The sequence below is a fragment of the Euprymna scolopes genome, chromosome 11, assembly GCF_053919585.1.
Source record: "Euprymna scolopes isolate OS-2025 chromosome 11, ASM5391958v1, whole genome shotgun sequence".
NCBI classification, from domain to species: Eukaryota; Metazoa; Mollusca; class Cephalopoda; order Sepiida; family Sepiolidae; genus Euprymna; species Euprymna scolopes.
The window spans coordinates 149,577,114-149,604,362 of NC_136492.1; the positions used below are offsets into that span (position 1 = coordinate 149,577,114).

General features: G+C 33.7%; 1 protein-coding gene across 3 annotated transcripts in view; it reads right to left on the minus strand.

Moving 5' to 3' along the window:
- Positions 1 to 27,249, minus strand: part of LOC145288107 (uncharacterized) — a 141,971-nt gene that overhangs the window by 77,587 nt on the left and 37,135 nt on the right. For all 3 annotated transcript variants that reach the window (XM_080136166.1, XM_080136167.1, XM_080136165.1), the window contains exon 2: positions 11,141 to 11,184. In XM_080136166.1, the coding sequence (XP_079992292.1) occupies positions 11,141 to 11,170 (30 nt within the window). In that variant the 5' untranslated portion in view covers positions 11,171 to 11,184. The remainder of the gene's footprint in view (positions 1 to 11,140; positions 11,185 to 27,249) is intronic.

The window sequence follows — 27,249 nt, forward strand, 5'->3', positions numbered from 1 at the left end:
TGAAACAGTCACATTTGTGAGTGATTTTTCAAAGTGGCGACTAGAAATAATCTATAATTATCTTCTGGCGATTGTATTTCTTTCACTGACAATCTTCCAAAGCTCACTACTGAGTGAAAAATATCTTTTCAACTTTTTTAAAAAATAAAACGAACAAAGTTAAATTATTTAAACAATAAAAGTTTAATAGAATGATATACTTTTTTTAACAAAGGCCGTTTAAAAACATTTGGAGAAAATTCAAATGTTTATATGTTCAAGTATCAACATAAAATTCAGTGAATATTTAGAATTACTCCTTGGAAGATTGTCAGTAAGCGTTTCATTATTTCTAGTCGCCATTTTGAAAAATCACTCGCATATGCGACTGTTTCACACGCAATGTAGAGCCCTGTCATACATAGATCTGATGGAAGTTGAAATTCGACACATCTGATTCCATAATGAAAGAATCTGACTAATTGAACCTAACTCATTTTCGTCTGTAAGGAACCTAAAAATTTACTGACGACAAACTTTTGATTAAAAAGGAAATTAAATGTCATTAAAATAAAAGTTATTTTGTAAGATAAGGCAATTTCTTGTTTTTATGTACATTATCATCCATCAACCCTCCTTTTTTTTTTAAAGATGGGATCACCCGATTGTTGATAATACAATGCAAAGTATTTTTTTTTTTTTTTAATTTCATCTGGCGTCACTGTTTTGTTGGACTCTAAAATACACTTTTTTGATCTTTGAACTAAGAACACCTGTCCTGTTCAAAGATGGTAATATTAAGAGGTTTGCATTCATGCTAGATGTCCATAGGATGGAAATATATCAAACTCCTACAAATGTTTCCAAATAGACCGACATTACCAGATATATTTTGAAACTCCATTAATCAGTGCACAGATGTATATGTTTCAGTTTGAACAAGCGTGCTACAATTAGTAATGCCCATCAACAATAAAAACGCTTTGGATATCTAAAGATTTCAAGATTGTTCTACTAAAATGATCACATTTCAGAAACCAAAAGAGACGTTGCAAGCTTGTCTATGCTCTATTGCTATTTTTATGGCAAGTGCTCGACTGAGCTCCAATCTATGGTCCCTCCCTTGCTAAACTTTCACACAAAACACTTTACCAGACATAACCACTATGTGATTTCCTCCGCTCCCTATCTGTGCCTAAATCGAAATGCAGATTCCATGAACATAGCTTCTTTCCCAAAACTGCCTGCCTGTGGCACACTGTTCTGCTGATTTGCTTCCCATTTGAATACAACATGATAGCTTTCAAATCCAATGTAAACAAGTTTTTATTAAGCTGTTTTAATAAATAATCAAATTCTACCCAATTCAAACCATTAACAATTACTACACTGCCACTTTAAATTCATTAACCCTTATCCTTCAGTGGCTTTTAACCTTGATAAGTGGTGACTCAGAAGTTAAAAACAAAAAACACCACCACTTTCTTTGGAAATGAGTATCTTTTACATACTTTAATAAATAATAATCTACATGATATATTTGAAGAGTTTTTTTAGAAAAGTAATAATAAAAATGTTAACACTGAAATGCCCATTTTGCATCAGATGTTTTTAACCCCACTACATAGAAGATCACTATCACTCCCTTATGAGGAATTTTGTCATGAAATTTGGAAAATAATTAGAAAAAAACATCAATTTCATTTATTGTTGTGATATGAAAGAAATTTGTCCATTTTTTTTGTTGTCTTAAAAATAAAACTTTCATGTGTTTCAAATATGTTTTTTTCTAAATATTTTTAGTACCCCAAGTAATGAGTAAATTAATGTTTTCGTTATATTTATGTGTTAAAATTATAATTCTGTGTTGATTCCCCTTTTGGTACGAAATGTTTTTAAATAAGGCCCCCACCCCCGCCAAATTGTAACATATTTTTCAACGTTTTTAAACAATTTAAGTAGTAGCACTAATAATTACAACCTAAGCAGAAACGGTAACTGTTGTTAGCTAAGTTTGAAATCGACGAGTTTTGTGAATTACTGAAACAAAAACAAAAAACATATGATTTGTCTCGCATAGAGAAATAAATAAACTGCTCTAAAATGCTAAAATGGCCTGGTGTTTGGAGGTGTATGCTGAGCAAAAAAAAAGTCGATTTTTTTAACTTTGAACCCTATTAGGACCCCTTAAAATTTATTGTTTTGGGCTCAAATCAAGTTATTAAGTTAGATCCATGTCCAAGGAACCTTTATCTAAAATTTCAAGTCTTTAGACCCAAAATTATCGGAGGAGTTTGGTAGAGTTCTCAAAGGTCAAATCGTTGAACTTTGACCCCTTAAAAGCCAAATTTCTAACCGAAACTGATCACATAGATTTTCCCAAATCTCAGTACTATGTATATCAAATTTCAAGTTGTAGACTTAAAATTGACAGAGTTATTGCGTAGGGAAATGTACACAGACACACACAAACGGACACGTTCACTTTTATTTATATATATATATATATATAAATTATTTCTAGCAATTTTTCAGTGTGTTCATATATAAATGCTTAAAAGAAAAAGAAAAAAAGGAGAATCACATATTTTGGAGAGGCAGTGGGGGGGGGGGTTAATCTACAATAATACCCAAGAAATTTTGCAATATATTCATTTTTAAACACAGTCATAGTATTACATTTCAGTTTCTTGTACATAAAATGCATTACAATTCAACTTTGAGTTCTTTAACATTTTTTTAAGGTATTGCAGTATGTTTATGTCCATTTATTGCAAATTACTTGGAAACCATTTATTTCTGGAGATTTTCAGTACCATATTTGGATTCCTTGCACAAAAAATACATTTAAATAACAAATTTCATTGCTTAATCTTGTGTCTTTACAAAAATATAGCATTTTTAATGGAAAAGTAGCGTGATGATGGCACCAAGATATTTAAAGCTCTTTATCTCTTCAAGAACGATTGAGGATGAAGAATACTTTGAACAGAGCTGAACGAGCATATTTTTGTCTCCAAGGAATATATTTTTACTTCAATCTACGGTGCAACATGCTGAATCGCATTAATAGGAGACTGGACATCAGCAAATTTTTCACCAAGGCATTATCATCATCTTTTGACCGTAGTTCATACGCTCCCAGTTCCGCATAACTGCTTCCATGTCCTGTTTCTCAATATTAGCATCCCTCGCAATCATATCTGGGTATATGAACATTTTCATTCTGGAGTAGGTAACAGGATCCCACAGAAGTAGGGAAAGAATAATTTCATTTACTGCTCTAGAACAATGACATGCAAACTAAACACATATGACCATGTAGCTTAATATCATCTGTCTAGTCTAAGTCTTTGATGGCAAAGTTGTGACAAACAATTACAAGTGAAACTCTTCAAAGCAACCGAAGTTGACTCAGCCAATTGAAAAGTGTTGGTAAAAGAACACATTGTTTTCATCTGGGTTGTAAATGCACCAATTAAATCTTCACTCTGAAATGAATCTTCAAACATTTTTGGTGTCCCCAGCAAAGGAAAGTCATCAGTTTTATTGATTGCGTTATTTATTCTTAGTATTCCTACTCATTTTAATCTTTATTTTTCAGTCTTTGCAAATTATTTGCAGTAGGTTGACCTTAACTGTTAAGTAGCTCAACCAAGTTGAAATAATTTCTAGTTGCTGGACTATGCACTTTTACCCAAACTCAACTTGATTACAAGTCCAAACTTGGTGTTTCCATTTACGTTTTGCTGTTATCAATCATTTGTTTATCATCCTCGCACGTTGAAGGGTGTATGTAAAAGCTAATAATGGTATAGAAAGAAATATATTAAAATTTAATGATTGCAAAGTCTATGTGTGGAAGACAAGTCAAAACACATAGAGAGCGAAAAGAATCTCTTTCAATTGCCAACAAGTTATTAAGGAATGGAATTAAAAAGGCCATACTATAAAAACTAGTTATTAGTGAAACTTTTAAACTCATTAAAAAACGGGCAAAAGTTTTAGACTGTTGAATTAAAATGAGTGTTTTATGTCAAACTGATGGTTGATTATGGTTAAATTTGTGCCCACTTTTGCATTAAATACTAATCCCTATTAGTTTGTATCAATCCCTAATTATGCATCAAACAGATTTTTTTTTTTTTTTACAAAGGAGTCACCACTTATCAAGCCCCAGAGGCCACTTGAGGATAAAGATTAATGAGTGTACAGTAGTCAATGTGGGGCAATATCGTAATAATAGTTAGTAGTGAAAATTTGGTAAATTAGATTACTTAAAGGGACGACTCATCAAGAACTTGTTTATGTTGGACTTGAAGATGACCATGTGTTCATGGAATCTACATTTAGGTTTAGGCACAGATAAAGAAGGGAAATTATTGATAATGGCTTCATTTAGACAAGTGTTTTCGTGAAAGTTTGGAAAGAGAGGACCATAGATTAGAGCCCAGATGAGCACTTGCCATGAAAATAACGATAAAGCAGAGACAGACTCGCAACGTGGGAAAGAGGTTGCAGAGAAGAGAAAAGGGCATCTAGTAGCATTACAAGTTCATTTTTTTCTTTTTAGATAATTGTTATTTTATCAACTTGCATGAAAAGAGCTATGTAAAAGATGCTTAAAACCGTTTGAATTATGCAAATACCATCAGTAGTTCAAAAGTTATGAGAATTTTAAGTGCCAAAATTTAGGCTTTCCCGTGGACATTTTTCTTTAGAAAAAGTGGGCTAAATTATGGACCTCAACATTTCAAGAAATTTGGTAATTTCACAACCATTTATTTATTTTTCAAGCTATTCTCATGAAACTTGGTACTCTTATGTAAAATTGTGTGCTCTTTCTGATTATGCAGTCAAATCTGATGTATCTCTTTACCATAAGCCATGAATTATAAATTCAGATGTACAAATTTCAATTTTTTTTTAAACTGGTGCATAGTATCATAACACTGGGTATCTATTCATGAACAAAACTAAGTATTATAATGGTATTTAAATATAGCTTTATTGAGAATAGGTATTTACTTGCCTCCCCACCAAAGGAGAGCTTAATCTGGGATGTAGCCATTGAATGCCAAAAGAGCATTCATGGCCAGTATTTACTACTCTCCTCAAAGAAAAGAAAAAAATTGAGTAGATAGAAATAAATCAAAGAAAATTTTTCATATAGATTTTGGATTTCTGTAAAAGATGGAAATTCCCATAATCGACCAGAACTTATGCATTTTGGGACCAGTCCCATTTTCAATTTTATAAATCTATCTGGCCCAAAATATACCCCTATTTTCTGAGATGCAATCATAAATTGTACTCTACATGAATCCTTGATGTAGCTTTCACAGTACCAGAATACAAGGAATCCTGATAAGCAGCAACTATATATTCACCAGTTGATGATAATTTTTGTCATTTCTATTCTGTTGTTTTACTGAAAATTCAATTATGTAAACAAAGAAATAAAACGGTAATTCTTTATCTTGTTTCCATCTTAACATTTAAAATGATTACTTTTATAAGATTTAGAGTATGCTGAAAACAAATATCGCATTTAAATTTTCTGCAAATAAGTAGTTTTCCGGATATTAAGCAACTTCATTTCTTATGTTATTGCTGGTGGCCATCTTGGTCCATGCAAACACGACCCTGAGAAACTATGTGCAAATGCGCGTACCAAGATGGCAACAGCAATAACATAAGAAATGACATTGCTTAATATCCGGGCAGCTACTTATTTGTGGAAAATTTAAATGCGATATTCGTTTTCAGCATACCCGAAAACCTTAAAAGGTAGTCATTTTAAAGAAAAATGTTAAGGTGGAAACAAAGTAAAAATTTGCAAAATGCATCAGAATGAAATTCTTTATTGAATCGCCTAATTATTGTTGTTGTTATTATTATTTAGATATCCTCAGTTAAACAAAAATACAAAACGGTTTTGTTTTACAAATTTGAAAAAAAATGGTCTTGCCAATGAGTTAAAAAAATTTTTTTTAAATTATACAAAATACTATTAGAAACCCACCCAATAAATATCAGGAGGACATTTATTGGTTGGGTTTAACAGTATTTTGTATATTTCTAAGTTGTTGTCGAGATTTCAAAGACATGAGATATCATGTGGCTATTTTTCTTGTGCTTGTGTAACGCTCGGCACTAACTTTTTAAATAAACAAACATTTTATATTAAATAAATACACTAAAAACTTATCCATCTAGGCAGAAGAGTAACTTATCTTGCCTTTGGTAATATTTGGGTGTTTATGCACTTATGTTACCATGCTATTTTTTCAAATAGTATTTTCAAGTTAAAGTCAAGTTTCACAATATCTTTTTTTTATTTAATTGTTAGGTGAAAGTACAGAATAATTAACAACCTTTCCTCCCCATGTTAAGAATGGGTTTCTAAACAATAACATTATTTCAGCATGGTAACATAAGTACACAAGTACCTTTTATTTGTTATATATTTGTTTTCTTTTTTTATTTATTTTTACCCCTAAAAAACAATTCTACCTGAAGTACAATAAAAAGTTATAAATAGCATGATCACAGAAATGCATGTACTTAGTACATTTTGTTGTTTTTTGACGCTTTTAGTACATTGTATTAAAAGCATTAAAAACAACAAAATAGTGTTGGCTTGATATTGCTTGCAAATAAAATTTGAAAAGCTTGAAAATAATTTTTTTAAATTGACAAACTCAGAATAAAAAATGACTAGTAAGACGAAAGCAGAAAAACAGATTTTTTTATTTTTAAAAGAATACTATAGTCAGCTCAGTGTTGGTCAGTGCATTAGCGCATAGCGAGCCGTTTTACCCGTTAAGCGGATTTGAATTTCTATAAAAGATAACATTTTAAAGAAATTTCCGCACAATTAATAATTATCAAATATTTACATATTATACATGAAAATAATTCTGAAACTATAACTATATGAAAATGGATAATGTATGCTGATGTATCTTATCAATTTTGAAATATTCTTCGTTCACTTTGCTTGGTCGTAAGTTTGCTTCCTGTGGTAGTAAAAACATAAATCAGTCCAGTAGAGATGGACTTCTATGTTTATATAGCCTGTAAAATTTCAGCCATATCCAATCAAATTTGACCTCGCGCATGTGTATCCAAACGTAACGTATAAAATGTAAACATTGAAAAAGTTTTCCTTTATGCTGTCGTCATTTTTGACCGTTTTTCATTTTTAATTTGGAGCATAAAAACATTGAACGCATAAAAGAAAAATAAATTAACATCGTTGGAATGCTTATTTTATTCTATTTCCATCAATGTAATTCTTTTAAAAATTGACCAATAAATAAAAAAGATATGACTTATTGAAGCACATTAGGTATGTAATATTGTTGATGTCCACAAAAATACAGCGTACACACACTTGTAATGCTATCACTAGGCTTTGAAGTCTATTTTGAACTCTATCAAAGCAGGATAATCTGCTTCTAACAGATGTCTAGGCTCTTGTACAGGAAGAGAATTGCATTGGCAGTGAGATATCTACTTAAGCAGTAGAATGATCCAACCATTTTTTCAACGACCTTGCCAACGAATTTGATGTACGCGTTCCACTTCAAATCAGGAGTAAAGGTTAAACCTAGAAGCTTGTCAAAATATGGAGCTTCCCCAAGATGAGTGCCATTCATTTCACTTGATGCCAGACAGGAGTCAGATGCCATAATACTTAGTTTGTTGATTCTTATCAAAAAAGTCTATAAAAAATTTCAGAGAAAAAGTGAAATGGACAAACAAGCAGACCAAGAGAAATATAATGTAAATTACCTTCAGTATCAACTTGCGATATCTCGTTTATTTTGTAATTATTTTGACAAAATTTGAATGTAAACAAATTTAACTTTTAATTTTATTATAAAATGCAATTCTTTCTCTTGTGTCATCAATAGTTTGTTTTCCAGGTAACGTCAACTTATTATTTTCAGTGACAAGTGATTTAGTTTTGAGTGTGTTTTTATATATGTGCACTATATCCATGCATGTAAAAACAACTTTATCTTAAAAAGAGCCAATCATTATTATAACGAGATTAATATAAAGTTTTTAAGTTGCTTTTTTTTTTCCACACAAAATAATCCAAGTCAAAAAGGTTAGTGAAAGAAATTTATTAAATTGTATTTATTTTGATATGATTCAAATCCAAGTAGGGGGGGGTTACTATCAAAAGAAAAATCTATCTTTGATCTCTACCGTGCTACGAATCATATTAAAAAGATTCAATGTGTTAGCTGTTGAAATGAATTTTATATGAACAATCAAAAAGTTACACTTTTGTGTCATTTTTGTACATTTTTTAAGCAAAGTAATAGCATTTTTTTAATGTTTAGGTTAGTTGGAACTAATAATCATTGCTTCCATTATAATTAATGACATAATACATTTGTAAGGATTCTTCCAGCATTTTTTTTTTATACACCATGAAATTTGGCTTCTAGATTAATAGCGCACAAGATGGCAAATTTTCTTTAATTTCTAGCAATTTTGAAATGATTATAATTTAATGATTAAACCAAAATAGATGTGGCATGATTTTATATATTTTCAATCTGTGTTCACGTTAAAAGTGTTTAGAAATAAGAGAAATAACATTTCAGTTGGGATAGCTACTAAATAAAATTATTGAACTTTTTGATAGTATTCAAAATATTGGTTATGTTAGTAACAGAAATCTATAATGCACATGTAGTGTTCCTGTCAATCTCTTTGTTTGGGGATGCGAATGAAAACAAAGCCTTATACCAAGATCAAACATCTTTGAGAAAAATTTTATGAGGAATCCAATGGTGGTATTAATTTTATAGGAAAGATTTTTATAATAATATACAAGGTTAACACGTAATATATTGAATGTTGTATAAGTCAACTCGTTATAAGTATTTTCCCATTTATAATTGGGTGTCGTCAGGGAAATTCAAGTTCCAAGTCAAAGTGTACATGACAGCGAGAGGTCAAAGATTAATGGTGAAAATACATTTGTAGATGTAAGAAAATTCAGGGAAAGAAAAGGTCGTTTGATTGGGATTCATAACTCTAACCAACCTTCATTATCTTGTTCAATTCTGCACCATTGACTTATCACAAAGATTGAAGAGAAAAAAAGTTCAACAACAAATAAAGAAACTTATCTTGCATAAAGCTGCATTAAATATCTTCTTTCTTGACAACAATCTGATAATTACAGATATTTGTGCTGGACATTCCAAAATAGAAAAGACCATATTATATCTTATACTATTTATAACAAAACCCTGTAAGAAAATCAAACTTTTACTTTTCAGACTAAAAGTCACAGGCAACATGAATTAGAACAAATACATTGTGGACATTGCCCAGGCTGCTGCAAGGACGGTGGCCACCCCCTCTGCTATGCTAGAAAGTTACTCATACGAAAGAGCATCCCATATCTTTACAAAGCCACAATTTGTCCATGCGTTGAGTGTTGTCGTCATATCTGGACTATTGCATCTACTACTAGGCTCTCATTGTTAGACACGCTCCAAAAATAATCTCAAATCTACTAAGTTCCGCACTGTCAGACAAGCTCCAACTTCTATCCCATCACCGGAATGTTACATACCTGTACCGGTTTTACAAGTACTTTAATAGAATTTGTTCTGATGAGCTCATAGCACTTGTGCCTCCTCGATATACATACTCTCAACTAATCCGACAAGCAGCAAAATCTCTCCCTTTCACTGATGAGGCCCGTAGATACTCAAAAGCCTATTCTAATAGTTTCTTCCTATGACTTATTAGAATTTGGAATTCCCTCCTTGCTTCCTGCTTCCCTTTAATTTCAAATAGCAATATGCCTTGTCTTGTTTGGGGTGGAAAAGAGTTTTTAAAAAATTTTTAAAAAAGGGTAAGATTTTTTTAGCAATGCAATAATGATAATTATCAAAGAGCTTCATGTTTTTGATGAAAAATTTACTCAGAATAAGGCAAATTTATCGATCACGTTTTTCTTTGAGGCTGGAAGAAGTGGTATGGTGACTATGCCCTTTTCTCTTCCCTGCAGCATCTCTCCCACAGAAGAGACGTTGTGAACATGTCTGTTTTATCGTTATTTCCATGGCAAGTGCTCGCCTGATGTCCAATCTCTCGCCCCCCCCCCTCGCCAATCTTTCACAAGAAACACCCGTCTGGCTGAAACTACTGTCAATAATTTTCCCCACTCTTTATCTGTGCCTAAATCAAAACGTAGATTCCATGAGCAGAGTTTCTTTCTCACAAGTGCACGATTGTGGAATTCCCATTTGCATGTTTCCCACCTGACTACAACTTGGATGTCTTCAAATCCAACATAAACAAGTTCCTGTGGAACCGCCCCGTTAAGTAAGACACTTTATCAGATCTCAATTACTAGGGATTACTACGAAATTATCCCATTGATTACTGTACACGCAATAACCCTTATTCCTGAGTGGCCTCCGGGCCTTGATTAGTGGTGACCCCCGTGTAAAAAAAAAACAAAAAAAACTCAAAACACGACTATGAGCAAAGTGTAGTATCTGTGTTGATGCTGCACTTAGCTTTTCTGTCCTTAGTCAGTGGAGAGATCATTCTACACTGAGGCAATTTTTAATTTTGTTTTAATCCAGGGTGCCCTTTTTGAGGGGAGCTGGATTTTCCTCACATTAAAAACCAACACTGTCTTACTCTGCCAGTGTGGAGAAATAAATTTTAAATTAAATTTTTTACAAATTCACTATCAACGCAAAAAACCTCATCTTTGGCGCAACCATCATTTTCTCTTTTGTAATCTTAACATCTAAGTCATTAATCCATTTCTACGTTAAATAAAGTTATTTTAGCTTAATATTTTTAACCGTGGAAAAATATAATAAATATGGCATCTTTAGGGCATATTTTTTACAGTGGAAAAATATGCCCTAAAAATGCTTTGCTGGCGGCAGTCTTCACTGATGTACTGGCTGCATCGTTTGTTACTAGTAAGCCAGCCACTTAGAAAAGTGACGTAAAACAACTAAATTAGAAACACTTTGGACTCTGTGTCAAAGGTTGGAGAGAAATTTTTCGAGTAGTTATGAAACAAACACTTCTCGTTCATCTCGTTGCACCATTATATTCTTGAATATTTGTATCTAATAGATTTAGACATACATACCATGTGTTCGTTCGATATATTCTTTTCCATTACATAGAAAATATCTGAAAGGAAAAAAAAGAAAAAGAAAAGTAAATCTCAGAAATAAACAAAATATCATTGCTCAAATTCACATCTATACTGATCTGCATGTTTGGAAATTATTTAAAAGTGGCAAATGCTACCATTTTTTAAAAATCTTATTGTAGAAAACACTTTTAAGCAGATTTCATAACATAAAAAATATTGTATGGAAGATTTTAGATAATCCACTTCAATGGTTTTGTATTTGCCTCAAATCAAATACTTTCCTTTTCTAACAATTCAGAATTTTGCTAAGTTTCTAGTCTTTCAACTTATTGTATGATCTGACTTGTCAAGTTTGATCATTTTGATACCCATTTCACCTGCAACATTTTTGCAACGATGCATGAAAGTCAGTCTTCCTGGTCTCCATCTTATTAACAACTTCTTGTACGATTACTTTCTCAATTCTAATTGCTGGGCAGGATAGTGCTGCTGCTGCAATTTCAAGATTTTCATAATTCCATCAAAACTCGGTATTTAATAATTTCTTATAACATTTCTCTTTTCCTGTTCATTTGTTGCAAACACTTCATTGTCATTTCAAATGAACTTCTCTCCAATAATATCCATATTTATCTTTGTCATCTGTTTATCCTGAATATTTCATTCTTTTGGTCATTTCTTCGTAGTATATCTGGTAACTTTAAATAGTCCCCTTTTTTTTTTACTTTGCTTTCTAATATTAAGAAATGATTTTTTTTTTTTCTTTTTCATCATTATTTTAATTACACAAGCAATACCGGGCAGACATACTAGTACATATATATAACTAGAAGCATCACCATACTAAGACAAGTATAAATAAGCAATATATATAGTATTAGCTTTTTATTTTTTCTGTGTGCGGAGCGGGGGGGGGGAGTTTATGGGACACATACCTTAAATGATAAATTTTACAAAATAATCTGTCGATGTTACCAATCCTGTGGCATAGAATATATATCCTGTAATTCATAAGTTCATTAATTTAGTAGAGCTCACTTGGCAGTTTTCCCTCGCCACTAAAGCCAACAGAGTATAATCAACTGTTCTCTATTTACTTAAGTATGACTTTGGTCATGTGCAGTTCTAGGAGTTCCACCCTCCTAGGCTTTGCTTTCTTCCTTTGAGAAGGGGTTAGTTTGTTAGTTGGCTAAAGCGCCATTACCAAGGAATGCTGAAGCATTTTTTTTGCAGGCCAGAATGCTTTTCCACTAGGGCACTAGCTCTTCAAATTGCACATTCTGAACCTTATGTCACATCATCCCACTGTGAAAGGAAGATAAATATAAGAGTTTATCCAGCACATACAAATTCACGCTCACTCACACATAAGACACAAAATATGATATAAAACAATTGTTTTTTGAATATTTTGTGTATTTTTTTACATTTCATAATGATCTTCCTAAATGGATTTTCCTATTTCTACTTAGAAACATTTGTCATGCAAGAAATTATAAACTTAAGTTCAAAAATAATATTTGCATGAATTAGACATTTGAAATTAGAACTCTGGAACTAAAGTTAACTACCTTTTTTTTTTTTACCTCTTCCCCCACTTAACTACCTTAAGTGAATCTTTAATGTTTTGAAAGAGTTTTCATGCATTTAAAGTTGAATGGAAATTTAGCCATTAACAATTGAACAGCTAGCCTGTATAACAATGGTTCAATTACAGGAGAGCATAACAATAATCTGAATAATTTCATTTCAACAAAATCAATTTGTCAAGAGTTTCACAAGGTTGAGTTGTACATTTATTTATTTATTTTATTTTTTTTTTTTTTTACACAGGAATCACCACTTATCAATGCCAGGAGGCCACTCAAGGATAAGGATTAATATGTATACATTAGTCAATGTGATTATAGCGTAGTAAACATAAGCAGTGGGAATTTTGTAAATTGGATTACTTAGGGGGACGGTTCATCAAGAACTTGTTTACGTTGGACTTGAAGACAATCAGATTGTAGTCAGCTGGAAAGCAGGCAATCGGAAGAGAGTTCCACAGGTGTGCAATTCTAAGAAAGAAGCTTTATTCATGGAATCTACATTTAGGTTTAGGCACAGATAAAGAGTAGTGTTCGCCATGAAAGTTTGACAAGGGAGGACCACAGATTGAAACTCAGCTGAGCACTTGCCATGAAAATAAGGATAAAGCAGAGACTCACAATGTCTCACTCTGTGGGAAAGAGGTTGCAGGGAAGAGAAAAGGCCATCCCCTACTAAGCTACAAAGTCTATTTTGAACTCTGTCAAGGCAGGATAAGCTGCTTCTAGCAACTCCTGCCCGGATGTGGCAACAATACTCCATCATTGGCTGTACCTGGCTTTTATATAGGTAGAGAATTGCATCAGCAGTGAGATATCTACTGGAGCGGTAGAAGGATCCCACCATTTTTCCAGTGACCTTGGCAATGGATTTGATATACATAATATTAAAAGAAATTTATTTAAATTTCCAGTTGTACATCATATTAAAATGACAGCAGGGGCTGACCTCTCAGAGTCCTATATAATCAACAACTTTTGTGAGTGTAAGTGAGGCATGGTTTGCAACTGGGCAAATCAGTAAATCTGCTTTCTACAGAAAACTCCAAATCTCATCTCTCTGAATGTAGCACTATGTGAGAAGCATCTCTGCTGGTTGTGTCACATCAAGCACAATGGTGATGAATAAACAAGAGCCTGCAGTTCATGGCTTGTCTGCTGTTGGCCGCCATGCAAAACTTGGGCTGCATCTATCAAAGAGAACTTGAAAGCTTGGTAATTTTACATAGGGGATGCCATGGACTAAACTAAATGGCGAACAGGCATCTGAGCATCCGCCAAAAGGCAGATTCGTGCAAGCAATGCAAAACTCAACAACTGAAAAAGTAGAATATTTAACCATCTGGGACCTATCTCCAGGCTTTTCATGCAATAGAAACTAAGTAGTAAAAAAAAATCCTCAACTCGACTTTTATTGTTTGAAAACTTCCAACAGGATTTAGATTGCTTACGAAATCTGCAAAAAGTCAAGCTGCAGTGAGATTTTAAGAGTAGACATAGAAATGAGTTTTAAACAATCATCAACCAGAAATATATTTTTGAAGAATTTTGCACAAATATTTAAAATTCCTGTTTGTAAAATAAATTTTGCGACTTTAATTTCTTGTTCAACACATAACAGTATGTCAAACATGTTTGACATGTCAAACATGTATAAGATGAAGCCGACTGTGCTCATTTCTATAAAATAAGTTTTGGATAAATCTGATTTGGATTTGTGTGCATCATTGGCTGAATGGATACTCTTACAAACTATGAAATTGTCAAGTTTAAATCCAAGCGATTCTGTTGTGGGGATTTTGCCACTTTGATGTAGGGAGCTACTATCAGGGACATTAGCTACAGGGGTACTATGTGGGGAGATGGGCAGCAAGATGTCCGTTCACATTACACTTGAACTTCTGCATGTCAGTACAGTTGGGGAAGTAGGAACCCGGAAGGGAATTCCAAAGTCTAATGATTAGGGGAAGAAACTACTGGAGTAGAAGGCTCTCTTACATCTAGGGATCTCAACTGTGAAGGGGTGGGATTTTGCTGCTTGTCAGGTTTGTCAGAGGTATTTACGTCGAGGGGGTACAAGTGCTTGCAGTTCGTCAGAGCATTCACCATTAAAGTACTTGTAGAACAGGCAGAGGGATGCTACATTTCGTCGGGTCGGACAGAGGCTGAAGCTTAGATAACAGTTCAGGACCTATCAGGTTGACGACTCTCTTTTGAACCTTATCTAGGAGAGAGAGACTAGTAGCAGATGAACCAGCCTAAATATAACAATATTCCATACATGAGCGAATGGTGGCCTTATAGAGGTACAGGATACTTTTGGGCGTTAGTAGTTTTCTAGTACGGTAGAGAGAACCTACCTTTTTTGCAGCGGTCCTGGCAATGCTCTCTATGTAAGATGTTTCCTATGAACGTTAGACAGAGGAGTTTAAAAGATGTACTTTCAGATAAAGAGTCTTTGGCCTTTGGCCATTGCTATTGGTGGTAGAGAAGGTTTCTTGTAGTTATTGAGAGAAACAAGTTTAGTCTTGGCAGCATTGAATGTGACCATCCATTTTTGCCCCCATTCCACTACAGATTGGAGGTTATACTCTAGTGTTTCTGCAATTTTTTTAGATATGTGTTCATTTGTTTTCCTGTTGTGTCTGTTATAGGGTGTGGTGTCATCAGCATATATACCCATCTCACAGACAATTTTGTCGAGGAGGTCATTTATGAATATTAGGAATAATAGAGGTCCAAGGATAGACCCTTAAGGCACTCCCGCATTTATATCATATTGTTTAGATGTACGACCATCGAGGACAAATCAAATAAAAGTTGATTTACAACCAAATGAAACTTTGCAATCATTTGTTGAATAGAGCAATTTATTGTTTTGCTTATCTAACAAGCAACTCGTTTTATTTTCTTTTGAAATTATTTTTTAAAGCTTCAGAAGTGGAACTTCTTTTAAAGAATATCATTTTCAATAAATTATGTTCGTTAATTCACACAGCTGTGATGCGGAGTTGCAATCAGAGCCAATCTCTCATTTTAAGAAGTGAAGACAATTAGAATGGTCAAACTTTGGAATCTTTCTGTCAAACTCTGGAATCTGCATGGAATTTCTCAATGGAACCCTTTATTTAATTAATGGAAGGATAGCATGATTCTGTCAGTTATGACTGGGTAGAAGTCTTAAGTAATTTGCAATTGTATTCTGAATATCATTTACAACTGAAGATTGAACCTTCAATCTCCACAAAAGCCTCACTTACAACTGGATTTGACAAAATACTTTACCCTGAAAAAGATTGGAGATTACAGTCATGGAAACGTTATGAAAAACAACATTCAAGATGAGAACAGTAGTCCAAATAATACAAATTATCAACCCTAATCTCAAAAATTCAGAAACATGACTAATAACTGAATTGAGAGGTTTCCACATTCAATTCTTCAGGAAAAAAAAATATTTGATTTACAGACTTGAAAAACGTGTTCATTTTCTTTAAAATGAATAGGCTATAAATAATAATTGTCAGGTTGGCATCTATACTTTTAAAATTCCAAAGTCGAATATTTGAGCTCCACAGTTGTGCTAGTTGCTAATATTTATGAATCAGTGATAGCCATGTGGCAAAAATATAAATTTCATTAAGCGACCAAAAAAAAAAAAAAAAAAAAAAAAAAAAAGAAAAGCAATGCAGTTGATCAGCTGAAAAAGTGTCCCTCCCCCTCGAAATGTCATGAAAATGCATGTGGAAACAGGTTGGAGTGAAAAAAGTGCACCATTACTTCGATGCTGATCCATTTACATTCGAATCTGTTTGTACTTGCTGCCATTTGAAGAAAGGAAAAAGCTGAATGACAATCAAATAATTTGACTTCACACATTAATAAGGACATCACAAGAATCAGAAACTTAAAAATGAAACTGGTTTTCTTTCCAAAACTTTCAAATTTATAAGAACAAATATGTTTCGTACAGGCATTTAAAACTATTGGAAACTCTTGAAAAATTCAGTATTCTATGAGACCAATTTCTATGATTTCAGGTGCAAATGAAAATTGATCGATGCCACCATTCAGTCTCGAAAGACAAAGGATATCACCTGTAGGGACAGTTGCGGATATAATTGTGAGGCAAAGGTTGCACAATCCACACCTCTCCTGAATCGGTACCGTTTGAGTTCAGTAGCAAGGAAACAATGTTGAGATGAGTGGAGAGCACATATGGTACCTGGAAGTCCTAAATGATCAGCCATTCAGTACTGACCAGGTTTAAAGTTGATTAACTTTGGTGATCTCGCAGGACCCGGTGTGCCAACATGGTTATGCAGTATCAAATGAACAACTGCAGAAGGAATTGGAATACATCCTACCAAAGTCTGATTGTCACAGCTGGTGAATTTCGAAAATGTAATTTGGACGTGGGGACACTTTAGAAAAACGATATTCTGTTTTAAACTTGGGAAAAAAATTCCACAGAAACGTATAGAATGCTTCTGACTGATTTTGAGCTTGCATGAATCAAACGTCAGTTTTTGAGTAGTAGAAGAAATTCAAGGAAGACAAGGAGTCTGTGAGAGAAGATGAGAAACACCAGAGTTGCTTATCCAAATAAAAGAATTTCATGAATAAGGACCATCTATGTCTATAGCGTCCGTTGTGCAAAATGAATAAATTTGAACTATTGTTTTTTTTTTTTTGTTTTTTTACATGGGGGTCAACACTTATCAAGGCCCGAAGCCCACTCAGGGATAAGGGTTATTGCGTGTACAGTAATCAATGAGATAGTATTGTAGTAATCATTAGTATTGGGGGTTTTGATAGAGTGTCTTACTTAAGGGGGCGGTTTGCCAGGAGTTTGTTTATGTTGGACTTGAAGACGTCCAAGTTGTAGTCAGGTGGGAAACAGGCAAGCGGCAGAGAGTTCCACTGGCGTGCAGTTCTAAGAAAGAAGCTTTGTTCATGGAATCTACGTTTTGATTTAGGCACAGATAAAGAGTGGGGAAAATTATTGACAGTAGTTTCAGCCAGACGGGTGTTTCTCGTGAAAGATTGGCGAGGGGGAACGAGGGATTGGAGCTCAGGTGAGCACCTGCCATGGAAATAACGATAAAACAAAGACAGGCTCGCAACGTCTCTTCTGTGGGAGAGAGGTTGCAGGGAAGAGAAAAGGGCATCCCCCCACTAAACCACAAAGTCTATTTTGTACTCTGTCAAGGCAGGATAGGGTTTTTTTCAAACTTTAAAAGCAAGTTTCTATTTACTTACACAAAGTCGTGTTCATTGACCGGAGGCAGAAAAGATGAAGTGTAATATCAGAACAATTTGCATGAGAGAACGTATATTTTGACTTCGGACGACAGGCATGTTTTTTTATGACTGAATTCAACTTTTTTTTTCATGAATGAAAAACTAAATTTACTTCTTTTTTTTGTTTCTTATAATTGATACACACATTACATACATACATACATACATACATACATACATGCATGCATACATACATGCATGTAATTCATCTATGACATAAAATAAAGATGGGTTTATAAACCAAACACTCAACTCAAATTCCTGTAGTGTTTAAAGGATCGACTTTCCCTTGAAAAACAAACCGAGCATGTGGGGTCGCCCTCCACGAGTAAAAAAATTACTTTCACCATGACTAATGTTTGTGCAAAATTTAAAAATAGAAAACAATCCAAGGCACGTGCAGATGAACGATTTGGGAGCAATGTTATCTATATAATGCCCCCTGGGGGGCAACCAGAGTTATCCTAGAAAATCCGTTCAGATAAAAAATTTACTTTCACCATGATTAATGTTTGTGCAAAATTTCAAAAAAATCTAAGGTGTGGTATTTGAAAAGATGCAAACAGGAGTGAATTACTAGGTCCAATCACGCCTTTGTCAAGGGGCCAAATAGTTCAAATAATATTAATTCATCTAGCTTGCATAATATTAACTAAAAAATTAAAATATTAGTATTATAAATACATAACATAGTATATCGATATTATCTTCGCAGAAACTAAATGGATTGAAAAAACTTAAAAAATGTGAAGAACTAAAATCTAACTCAAGAAATAGCAAATATAAAGGCGGCAAGAGGAAACTATTTTATAATTTGTTATGACAGGTACAAGTGATGTTTTTAAGATAATGCGTCAATGATCAAGAAGGGCAAGTCATTCGATATATAAAAAAAAAAAAAAAAAAAAGATAAGAGTTCATGTGTTTGACATGAGACACGCATGTAATAGAAAGGACAACCAAGAAGGTTTTGTTGGGCACAAATAAAGCGAACTGATTTTTGAAACGGCACGTAATCAAAATATATCATTTCAATAATTGAATAGTAAAATATTGAGGAAGTACTTCTAAAACAAGACCTTGTGCCAGCTCATGTCTACGAATTCGGAATAGGGACATGAGAGCGAGAAAAAAATGACACTAGAAATAGAGAACCCAATATCATTTTATTTATTTTATACAAAAATGATCAAGTATTATTTTTTTTTTTTTTACTTTATTCTGTGGAAAATAAGAAAAATTTGAAAATTATAAGAACAGACTAAAAATGATATTAGAATAAATATGATACCACAAATTTATAGTTAACGTAAAATAAATATCAGAAAACAAAGCAAGTTTAGTTTTTTGTAATTGTTATCAGTTTCCATAGTTTTAAAAAGCTTACAATTCAAGATGGCATCTCTCAATTTACATTATTGACTTGTCATAAAAAAAGGAATTATTTTCAGGTATTAATATCCTGATAATTTTGCATTTTCTTATAGCAAATCATTCTAAGATTATTTAGCCATAAAAATAGTTTAAATGATTCAAAAACATTTTTTTTTTTTTAAATATTTAAGCTTGGCTTAATGTTTACTTTTTGAGAGAAAAAATTGGTTTTTTGAAAAAATTTCAAATTTAAATTTCTAAAAATTATTGAAAAAATATATTATTCTGCTTTTAATATGATAAAATTCAGGTTTTTTTTTTTTTTTTATCTATCTGGAAAAATCAAATTTGTTCAGAAATGTTGGATTTTATTAAATTTTAATTAGTTTTAAAAAAAAAAGAACATAAATTTAATTTTTCTCAGTGTTTTGCCTGTGTATACTTAAATATTTCTGTCCTCTAAGGAGAAAATCTTTAAACTGAAGAATTTCTTTTCTCCACCTAGAATATCCTTTTCTGGAGAGCTGGACTTCTTTACATTAAAAATGAGATTGTGAGGATGCAAAATTAAACACAGGGATAAGATTTTCAATTTTTTTTTTTACATATATTTAAAATTGATTTCATTAGATTCTATTCAAAATTGACAAAAAAGTTCAAATTAATGATTATTTACACAAAGTACTGATTGTATTTAAAAAAATGCAAATGTCTTTCTGCTTCAAAATGTGTGCATGTTTTTAGGATTTCATTGAACTGTTACATTCTCATACCATTTGTTTTAATTACAAGGCCAGTTGATTTTTTTCTGTATATTATTAAATCGTTAGCATTACAAGGCTGATATCGTAAGTTTGAATTATTGTGCAGTTATCTGCCCTTTGCTTTTACTTACTCATAAAATTTAATTTTCTTAGTTACAAATAAAACTACTTGATCAATTTGTGATTTTTTTTGTATTTTGTTTTCTATTTTTATTTAGGTTGAAGTGTGGACTTGCGCCAAAATAACTTATGAACTTAAGACTGATACATGGTCTCCTGAAAGTTCATTAAATTTTGGAGAACTATAATTGCAGTATTATGATTTAACGTTTTTAATTTTATACATGCAAAGTGTTTTGGTGTTTTCTATGCATAGCAACTATATTTGTCGTGTGTGATGGTGAATGTATCCTTCCAAACTTTCCAGCCATGTTCTGCTTCATTTGTATTTACAAAATCCGATCAAATTTGCTTCAACATGTTTTATGGCATTTTGTCAACTTCCAGCACGTTGTCTGAACATGTCTGTTGGAACGGATCTGATATTTGGTCATTTATAATCTGCTGCTAACACTTTGGAGTGGAGAGTTCCCTTTAGGAGTTGTAATTTGGGCGACATAATTTTGAGGGAGAGCCGATTTTAGGAAGACATTTTCAGTGGAAGTGGTTTTTATGTTTATACTCAATTATGGGAGAGAGCGACAGAAATGTTAGATGATAAACACAAATAAAATAATGAATTCAAAAGCATAAATTAAAGAGATAAGGTAAAATCCATTGAAAGCGGTCGGTGGTTCTTAGTCAGATCGAGCGTACCGGAAAACGAAATGAGATCAAATTGACAATTGTTTAGTTCCTATCTTGATGAATTTATGTGGAGAGAGCGAGTGGGAACCAATAAATTCGGTGAAATCCTTTGCTGCTGCATCGCGTACATTTATTCTACATAAAAAACATTGAAAAACAAAAAAATTTAAAAAAAAAAACATTTGAAAAAAAAATTAATTAATTAAAATTAATTAATTATAATTATTTTCCATGTTTTCTTTTGTTGTTGTTGTTGTTGTTGCATTTATTCTACCTAAGTAGAAAATAAAATTTGTTTAAATTGTTTCTTTTAGAATTTCCGAGTCGTCAATTTGGTCTCATTTCGTTTTCCGGTACGCGGTACGCCACGGTACGCTCGATCTGACTTTCCGTCTGGTCGGCCATATCAGAGAATTATCGTTAGTTATTTAGACGAGACATACACATTTAAATCAAGATTTTCTCTAGTTCAGATGAGTGCAGTAAATAAACTTTTAACTCGAAATGACCCCTAATGTACTAATGTATAACGTAAGACACAGAAAAGAAACATTTATAATGCGTACACAGCTTTATTTTCTTATAGAACCACCGACCGCTTTCTTCAATGGATTTTACCATTAAAGAGATATTTTATGTTTAAAATGAAAGTTTACACACAATAGAAAAAAAAATAATATCCTTGTAATCTATTTACCCCGCCCCCGTGTTTCACAAGGGGGGGGGGGTCATTAGTTTAGACACTAAGGTCAGTTGATAATTTAAGGGCCATGAATTACATTTGGTCTGAAAATTGTAATCAAAACTACTCCACTCAATTATCTCTATTATATAAAAGTTACTGTGTGTGTGTGTGTGTGAGTGAGTGAGTGAGTGAGTGAGTGAGTGAGTGAGTGAGAGAGAGAGAGAGAGAGAGAGAGAGAGAGAGAGAGAGAGAGATCCTTCCTCATAGGTTCCGAAAAGATTTGCTTTTTTTTTTTTTTCTTGTAACCTATTTGAATAAGTACCAGAAGAATTTCATATGACACTGTTTGTCCCGGAATTCGAGTCACTTATTCTTCTGATTCACCCATAAGTTCTAATGATTAATATCGGGAACAGCAACAAAATTTCAATAATTCTAGATTCAACTTGAATGTTCATGGTATTTCGAGTAATTCTATGTAGATATTCTTGTTGTCTTGGGGGGAAAAAATATCAAGGGAAGAAACTCGTGCCAGAAAAATGAAAAAATAAACAAGAGTAATGGTTCTTGGATTTTCCCTCCTAAATTCATCTGGTAAATAAATAAATGTTTTTAATAAATATTATTTCAAAAGAACTTTTTTTTCTAACATAGAATATCACAAACTACTTTAGCATTTAAAAAAATGCTGAGTGTAATTTTTTTTTCAATTGACATTCTACAAAATACACGTGCTTTTGAAACAATATTTCAAAAACGAGGTAAAAACTGAAAAAAAAAAACCCTGATAATTTATTTTCGCAAAAAGCTTGATAAAAATATCTATTGACTGATTCTTAGAAATAATGATTCTCCTTTATGCAATTTAATAATTTCATATACATTCAAAATTGGTTGAAAAATGAAAAGTCAATTTAGAATTGGAATATTTTCCAACTGCAATAAGTAATCTTTAATAATTTAATACTATTATAAATTACAGTGCATATTTTACCTAAGAACGATAAGATATTTAAACTAGATCATTGGAAATTACGTTCTATTATTATTATTATTATTATTATGAAATTATGTCATGTCTTAGTGACACTAAATACGCTTAAATGTGATATTTTAATTTATGCAGATTTCGTACTTATTATCATAGAGCCAATACTCTATTGATTAATATATTGTACCCAATATATAGTAGTGATTTCAAAAGTAAAAAAAAATAAATGACTTGAATGCCATCAGCTAGAAGCGAAACCAAAACATAGCTCTCTAGCATTATTCGTTACTATATGAGGTAAGTATCACATAAAAACTTAAAAAGTAACATTGTTAAAGATATGTGTATTTGCGCATGCGTAGAAGTAACACGTTTAGTTGATTTACGACTGCCTTTCATTTTTTTTTTTTTTTTTTTTTTTTTTCAATTTTGGCCCTTTAGCAGCTATTTTGATCGGCTAAAAAAGAAATCGAATTTGTCCACAGGTCCAAATCCCCTGCATATCAAGTTTTAAGTCTCTGGACCAAAAAATTGACAGAATAGTTTAGTAGAGACACAGACAAACAAACAAATACTGTTTTGATATTTCCTCACGTTGAAAATGGGTTTCTAAATAACGTTATTAAGAAATCCACTCTTAACATGCGGAGGGCAAGGTATTTGTTACTGTACCTTCACCTGATATAAAAGAAAAAGTAAAAGATTTTAAAATATTCAAATTCAGTTATTTAATGCTAAAGAATTGAACATATACCAATATACATAAACAACTTCTAAGGCTACAACTGCTTAATCAAGTAATCTACATAAGTTAATCGCTACTTCAATACTAACCAGGATATTTTATTTTCATTATGTATCTATTGTCGGTGCAGGAAGGAGGTAAATTTTGTTAATCTTCATGGATTGCTAGAGAGAAATGAATGTTTAGATAAACTATATGAATAAAAGAATAAAAAATTTAATTCTTTGAGTGATGGGTTTTATTTTTATCTCCCTCCCAGAAAGATGTGACATAAGGGTAGGAAAGTGGGATTTGAAAAGCCAGTAGTGCCCAAGATGAAAAGCACTGTGGCCTACAAAAGAAAGAATGCTTAAGCATTTATACTTTTATTTTGGGCTTGTTTTTACATACAAATAAATTTGGTCTTTAAAGTATTGTTCTGCTTCTAAAAGTCTGTAATTTAACCTTTTTTTTTTAAATTTAAAATTATAATCAAATACTCGTCAGTCATTAAATTAGCAACTAGTACTAAATTAGTTAATATTTAGGTTTTAAATACTTTAAATTACATTTAAATTGATCAGAAGTTCTTTTTCAAGAACACGATTTTAATTGTGTGAATGAAAAAATTTTTTAAAAGGGAAAGAAATGTAGTTGTGAAATAAAATATAGCACGAAAAAAGTTATATAAGTCTGATATAAGTTAGCTGTTGATTCCAATTTGTACTTGACGTAATTCAATGGTTAAATAGACCACTGAACACCTTCTGTGTATGTCTGTTAACGGAGTGATCCGTGGAAAGCAAACGTTTGCATAGGGTTTACACTCCTCATCAAGTACCCATTTTTTTTTGTTTTACTACTAAAAACTTTAGTAAAGGTGTTTTTGTTTAAAAAATAATACATTTCCTACAAGATTCAAATAAAAATAATGAGTTCATTATATTCCGTGATCATTATTTGATAAATACTAAAAATTTCATTAAATTTTGTTAATTTCCTCATTTTTAATGAATTTTTAAGTAAATAGAGGGCTCAAAAATTTTTAAACATTTTGAGCATCGGCATTCATTTTGCATGTACCTAGTAAATATAACTTTCACAATGTGTGTATGCGCATGTAGGCACTCAAATTGGGAGTGGGGGGCATATAGTAAATTTATCAGAGCAAACAATGACCCACTTGACCTCATTTGATCTCGCTTGCACACATGAATCGATACTTGTGCAGAGGAATTTACACACGAACAAACACTTGCATACAGGAAACTTTTCTGTTTTCAAAGATTCGAGTTTCATGCAACAAAAACCAAAAGATTTGCTTTTCGAACCCAGAAACAAAAATTGTTAAAGATTAGAATTTCTAATATTGACAACAAATTATAAATAAACCTCAGCTTTCGAACCATCTAGACCGTCTAGGGCGGGGAATAACTATTTGCAATTACTTTAAATATGATTAGAATTTTATGCTACGAAGATTTGTCATCTTCCACTAAAAAATAACACATGTTGAAGAAATAACATTGCATAATTTTTCTTCCTATTAGCTAATGTAAATGTCTCCTCTCACCAACCCTCTTCTCTATTGTTTCAGAGTGTAGAGTCAACAGCATTCTTTAGTGGATCATCAGTGCCGTGTGTAATCAACCCTCGTCAGTCTCTTTGCCCATACCTCATTGATTAAGGAAAAGTGTGCTACTCATCTATGCTGTTCTACGACTACACATCGTCAGGATCTCGCCGCTTTCGAAAGCAACTCATTCCATCTGAATAAATAATGAGCGACAAAATTGAAGTCACCTGCCCAGTTACTGGATGTGGCTGGAAATCCCAGAAACTCCCTGAATCCCTCAGTAATGTGCTCATTACCTCCATGAATCTTCATGCCCAAACTGCCCATCCAGCCCCAATAACCAACCCTCAACAACCAGCAGCTCCCAAGCTTAAGCTCAAGTCCCCATCTATTGGTGCCGGGAGCACTCCCGATCAATGGTCGTCCTTCAAGTGACAATGGTCTATGTATAAGACTAGCATGCCTATCACTGATACCATGTGTGCCACGGCCCTCTTTCACTGCTGTGATGAAGACCTCATGAATGACCTCATGAGACTTGCAGGAAGATGTGTCATCAATGACTAAGGCGTACCTCCTTGTTGCTATAAGGTGCCTGGCAGTCAGGGAAGAGAGCACTCTGGTTCATCGCATCAAACTCAGTAAGATGACACAGGCCCCTGGTACCCCTATCAGGGCCTCCCTTGCTGCTCTCAGGGGTCAGTCCGCCTTATGCCAGTACATAGCAAAGTGTAAGGAATTGGACTGTGGCCACACTTATGATTACAGCAGTGAGATTATTAGGGATAATCTTATTCGTGGTATTGCTGATCCAAAGAGATCTGTTGGGTGATCCCAACACAGACCAACCCCTGGAGGAAACTGTTGCCTATATAGCCTAGAAGGAACAGGGTAAATCCACCAGGGCAGCTGTTGGGGAAACTACTGTCGCCATGAGCCATGGCAACGACAAACTCCACCAGTCACAACCATCTCGCAGCAACAAGCAGAGCAAGTGCTGGGCCTGCGGAGAACTACAGCATGGTAAGTCAAACGACCAGAATTCCAGAGCCAAGTCCTACAGTGCTTGGCCTGTAACATGCAGCAAGTGCTTTGTAAAAGGCCATTTTGCGAACAACAGCAGTAAGTGCTTGAACTGTGAGTTATTGGGCCACAGAGACAGATCTTCCAGTTGATGCTCTCAGAACCCCGGCTGTAAGGTTAAGCCCAAGTACAGTAATGACGCCTTGCACATGGGGGATGACAAAGCTGGCACTATTTGACCAACTCTGTACCGTCCAGACTCATCAACCCTTAACTAGCAGCTGCAAGCCAATCGAACATCATGTTTACGAAGGCAAATGGATCGCTAGACCTTCTAAGCCCCACCCAATGATGACGGTGAAGCTCACCCCGTTACCAGATGACCACAAGAAGCTTGGCTGCCCACTCAAATCTTCCAGCCACACATCAATCGAAATACCTATGGTGGCAGATTCTGATTGTCAGAGTTCCATCATGCCCATCAGATCAGCACTTACGATGGGCATCGCCAAGACTGACATATTCCCCATCAAATTGTCCATGCGAGGAGCTATCGAGGAGGACCTAGGGGTTAAAGGAGGTATCTTTGTGGAGGTATTCACAGCTGATGTATCTGGCACACCAAAAACAACAAAGCAGTTGTTATATGTGTCTAGAAAAATCAGCAAAGCTTTCCTTTGTCGTGAAGCACTGGTGCCATTAGGGGCCATACCTGCCAGTTTCCTAACTGTGCCAGTAAGTTGGCCTCAAGACTCCCAGACTACAGTGAAAGATAAAAATAGGCAGTGTTCGTGCCCAAAACACAGTGATTTACCACCACCTATACCAACAAAGCTTCCAACAGGTATTGCGCCCACCGATGAAAATGTGCCCATTCTGAAGCAATGGCTGTTTGACTTCTATTCATCAACAACGTTTAATACATGCCACTTCCCATGATGAAGTGCGAACCGCTGGAGCTCCATATCGACCCCAACGCAAAGCCGGTCGCCATTCACAAGCCTGCATTGGTCCTCCTACACTGGCAGGATAAGGTCTATAACGACCTTTAGAGAGACGTCACTATCGGCATCTTAGAGAAGGTCAGCCCCAACACGCCAACCACCTGGTGTTCCCGCATGGTAGTGACCACAAAAGCTGGCGGCTCTCTTAGAAGAACAGTGGATCTGCAGCCACAGAATCGACAGTCCGTGAGGCAGACTCACATGTGGAGAGTCCCTTCCATCTGACAGATCGTGTCCCCCAGCACACGCGGAAAACTGT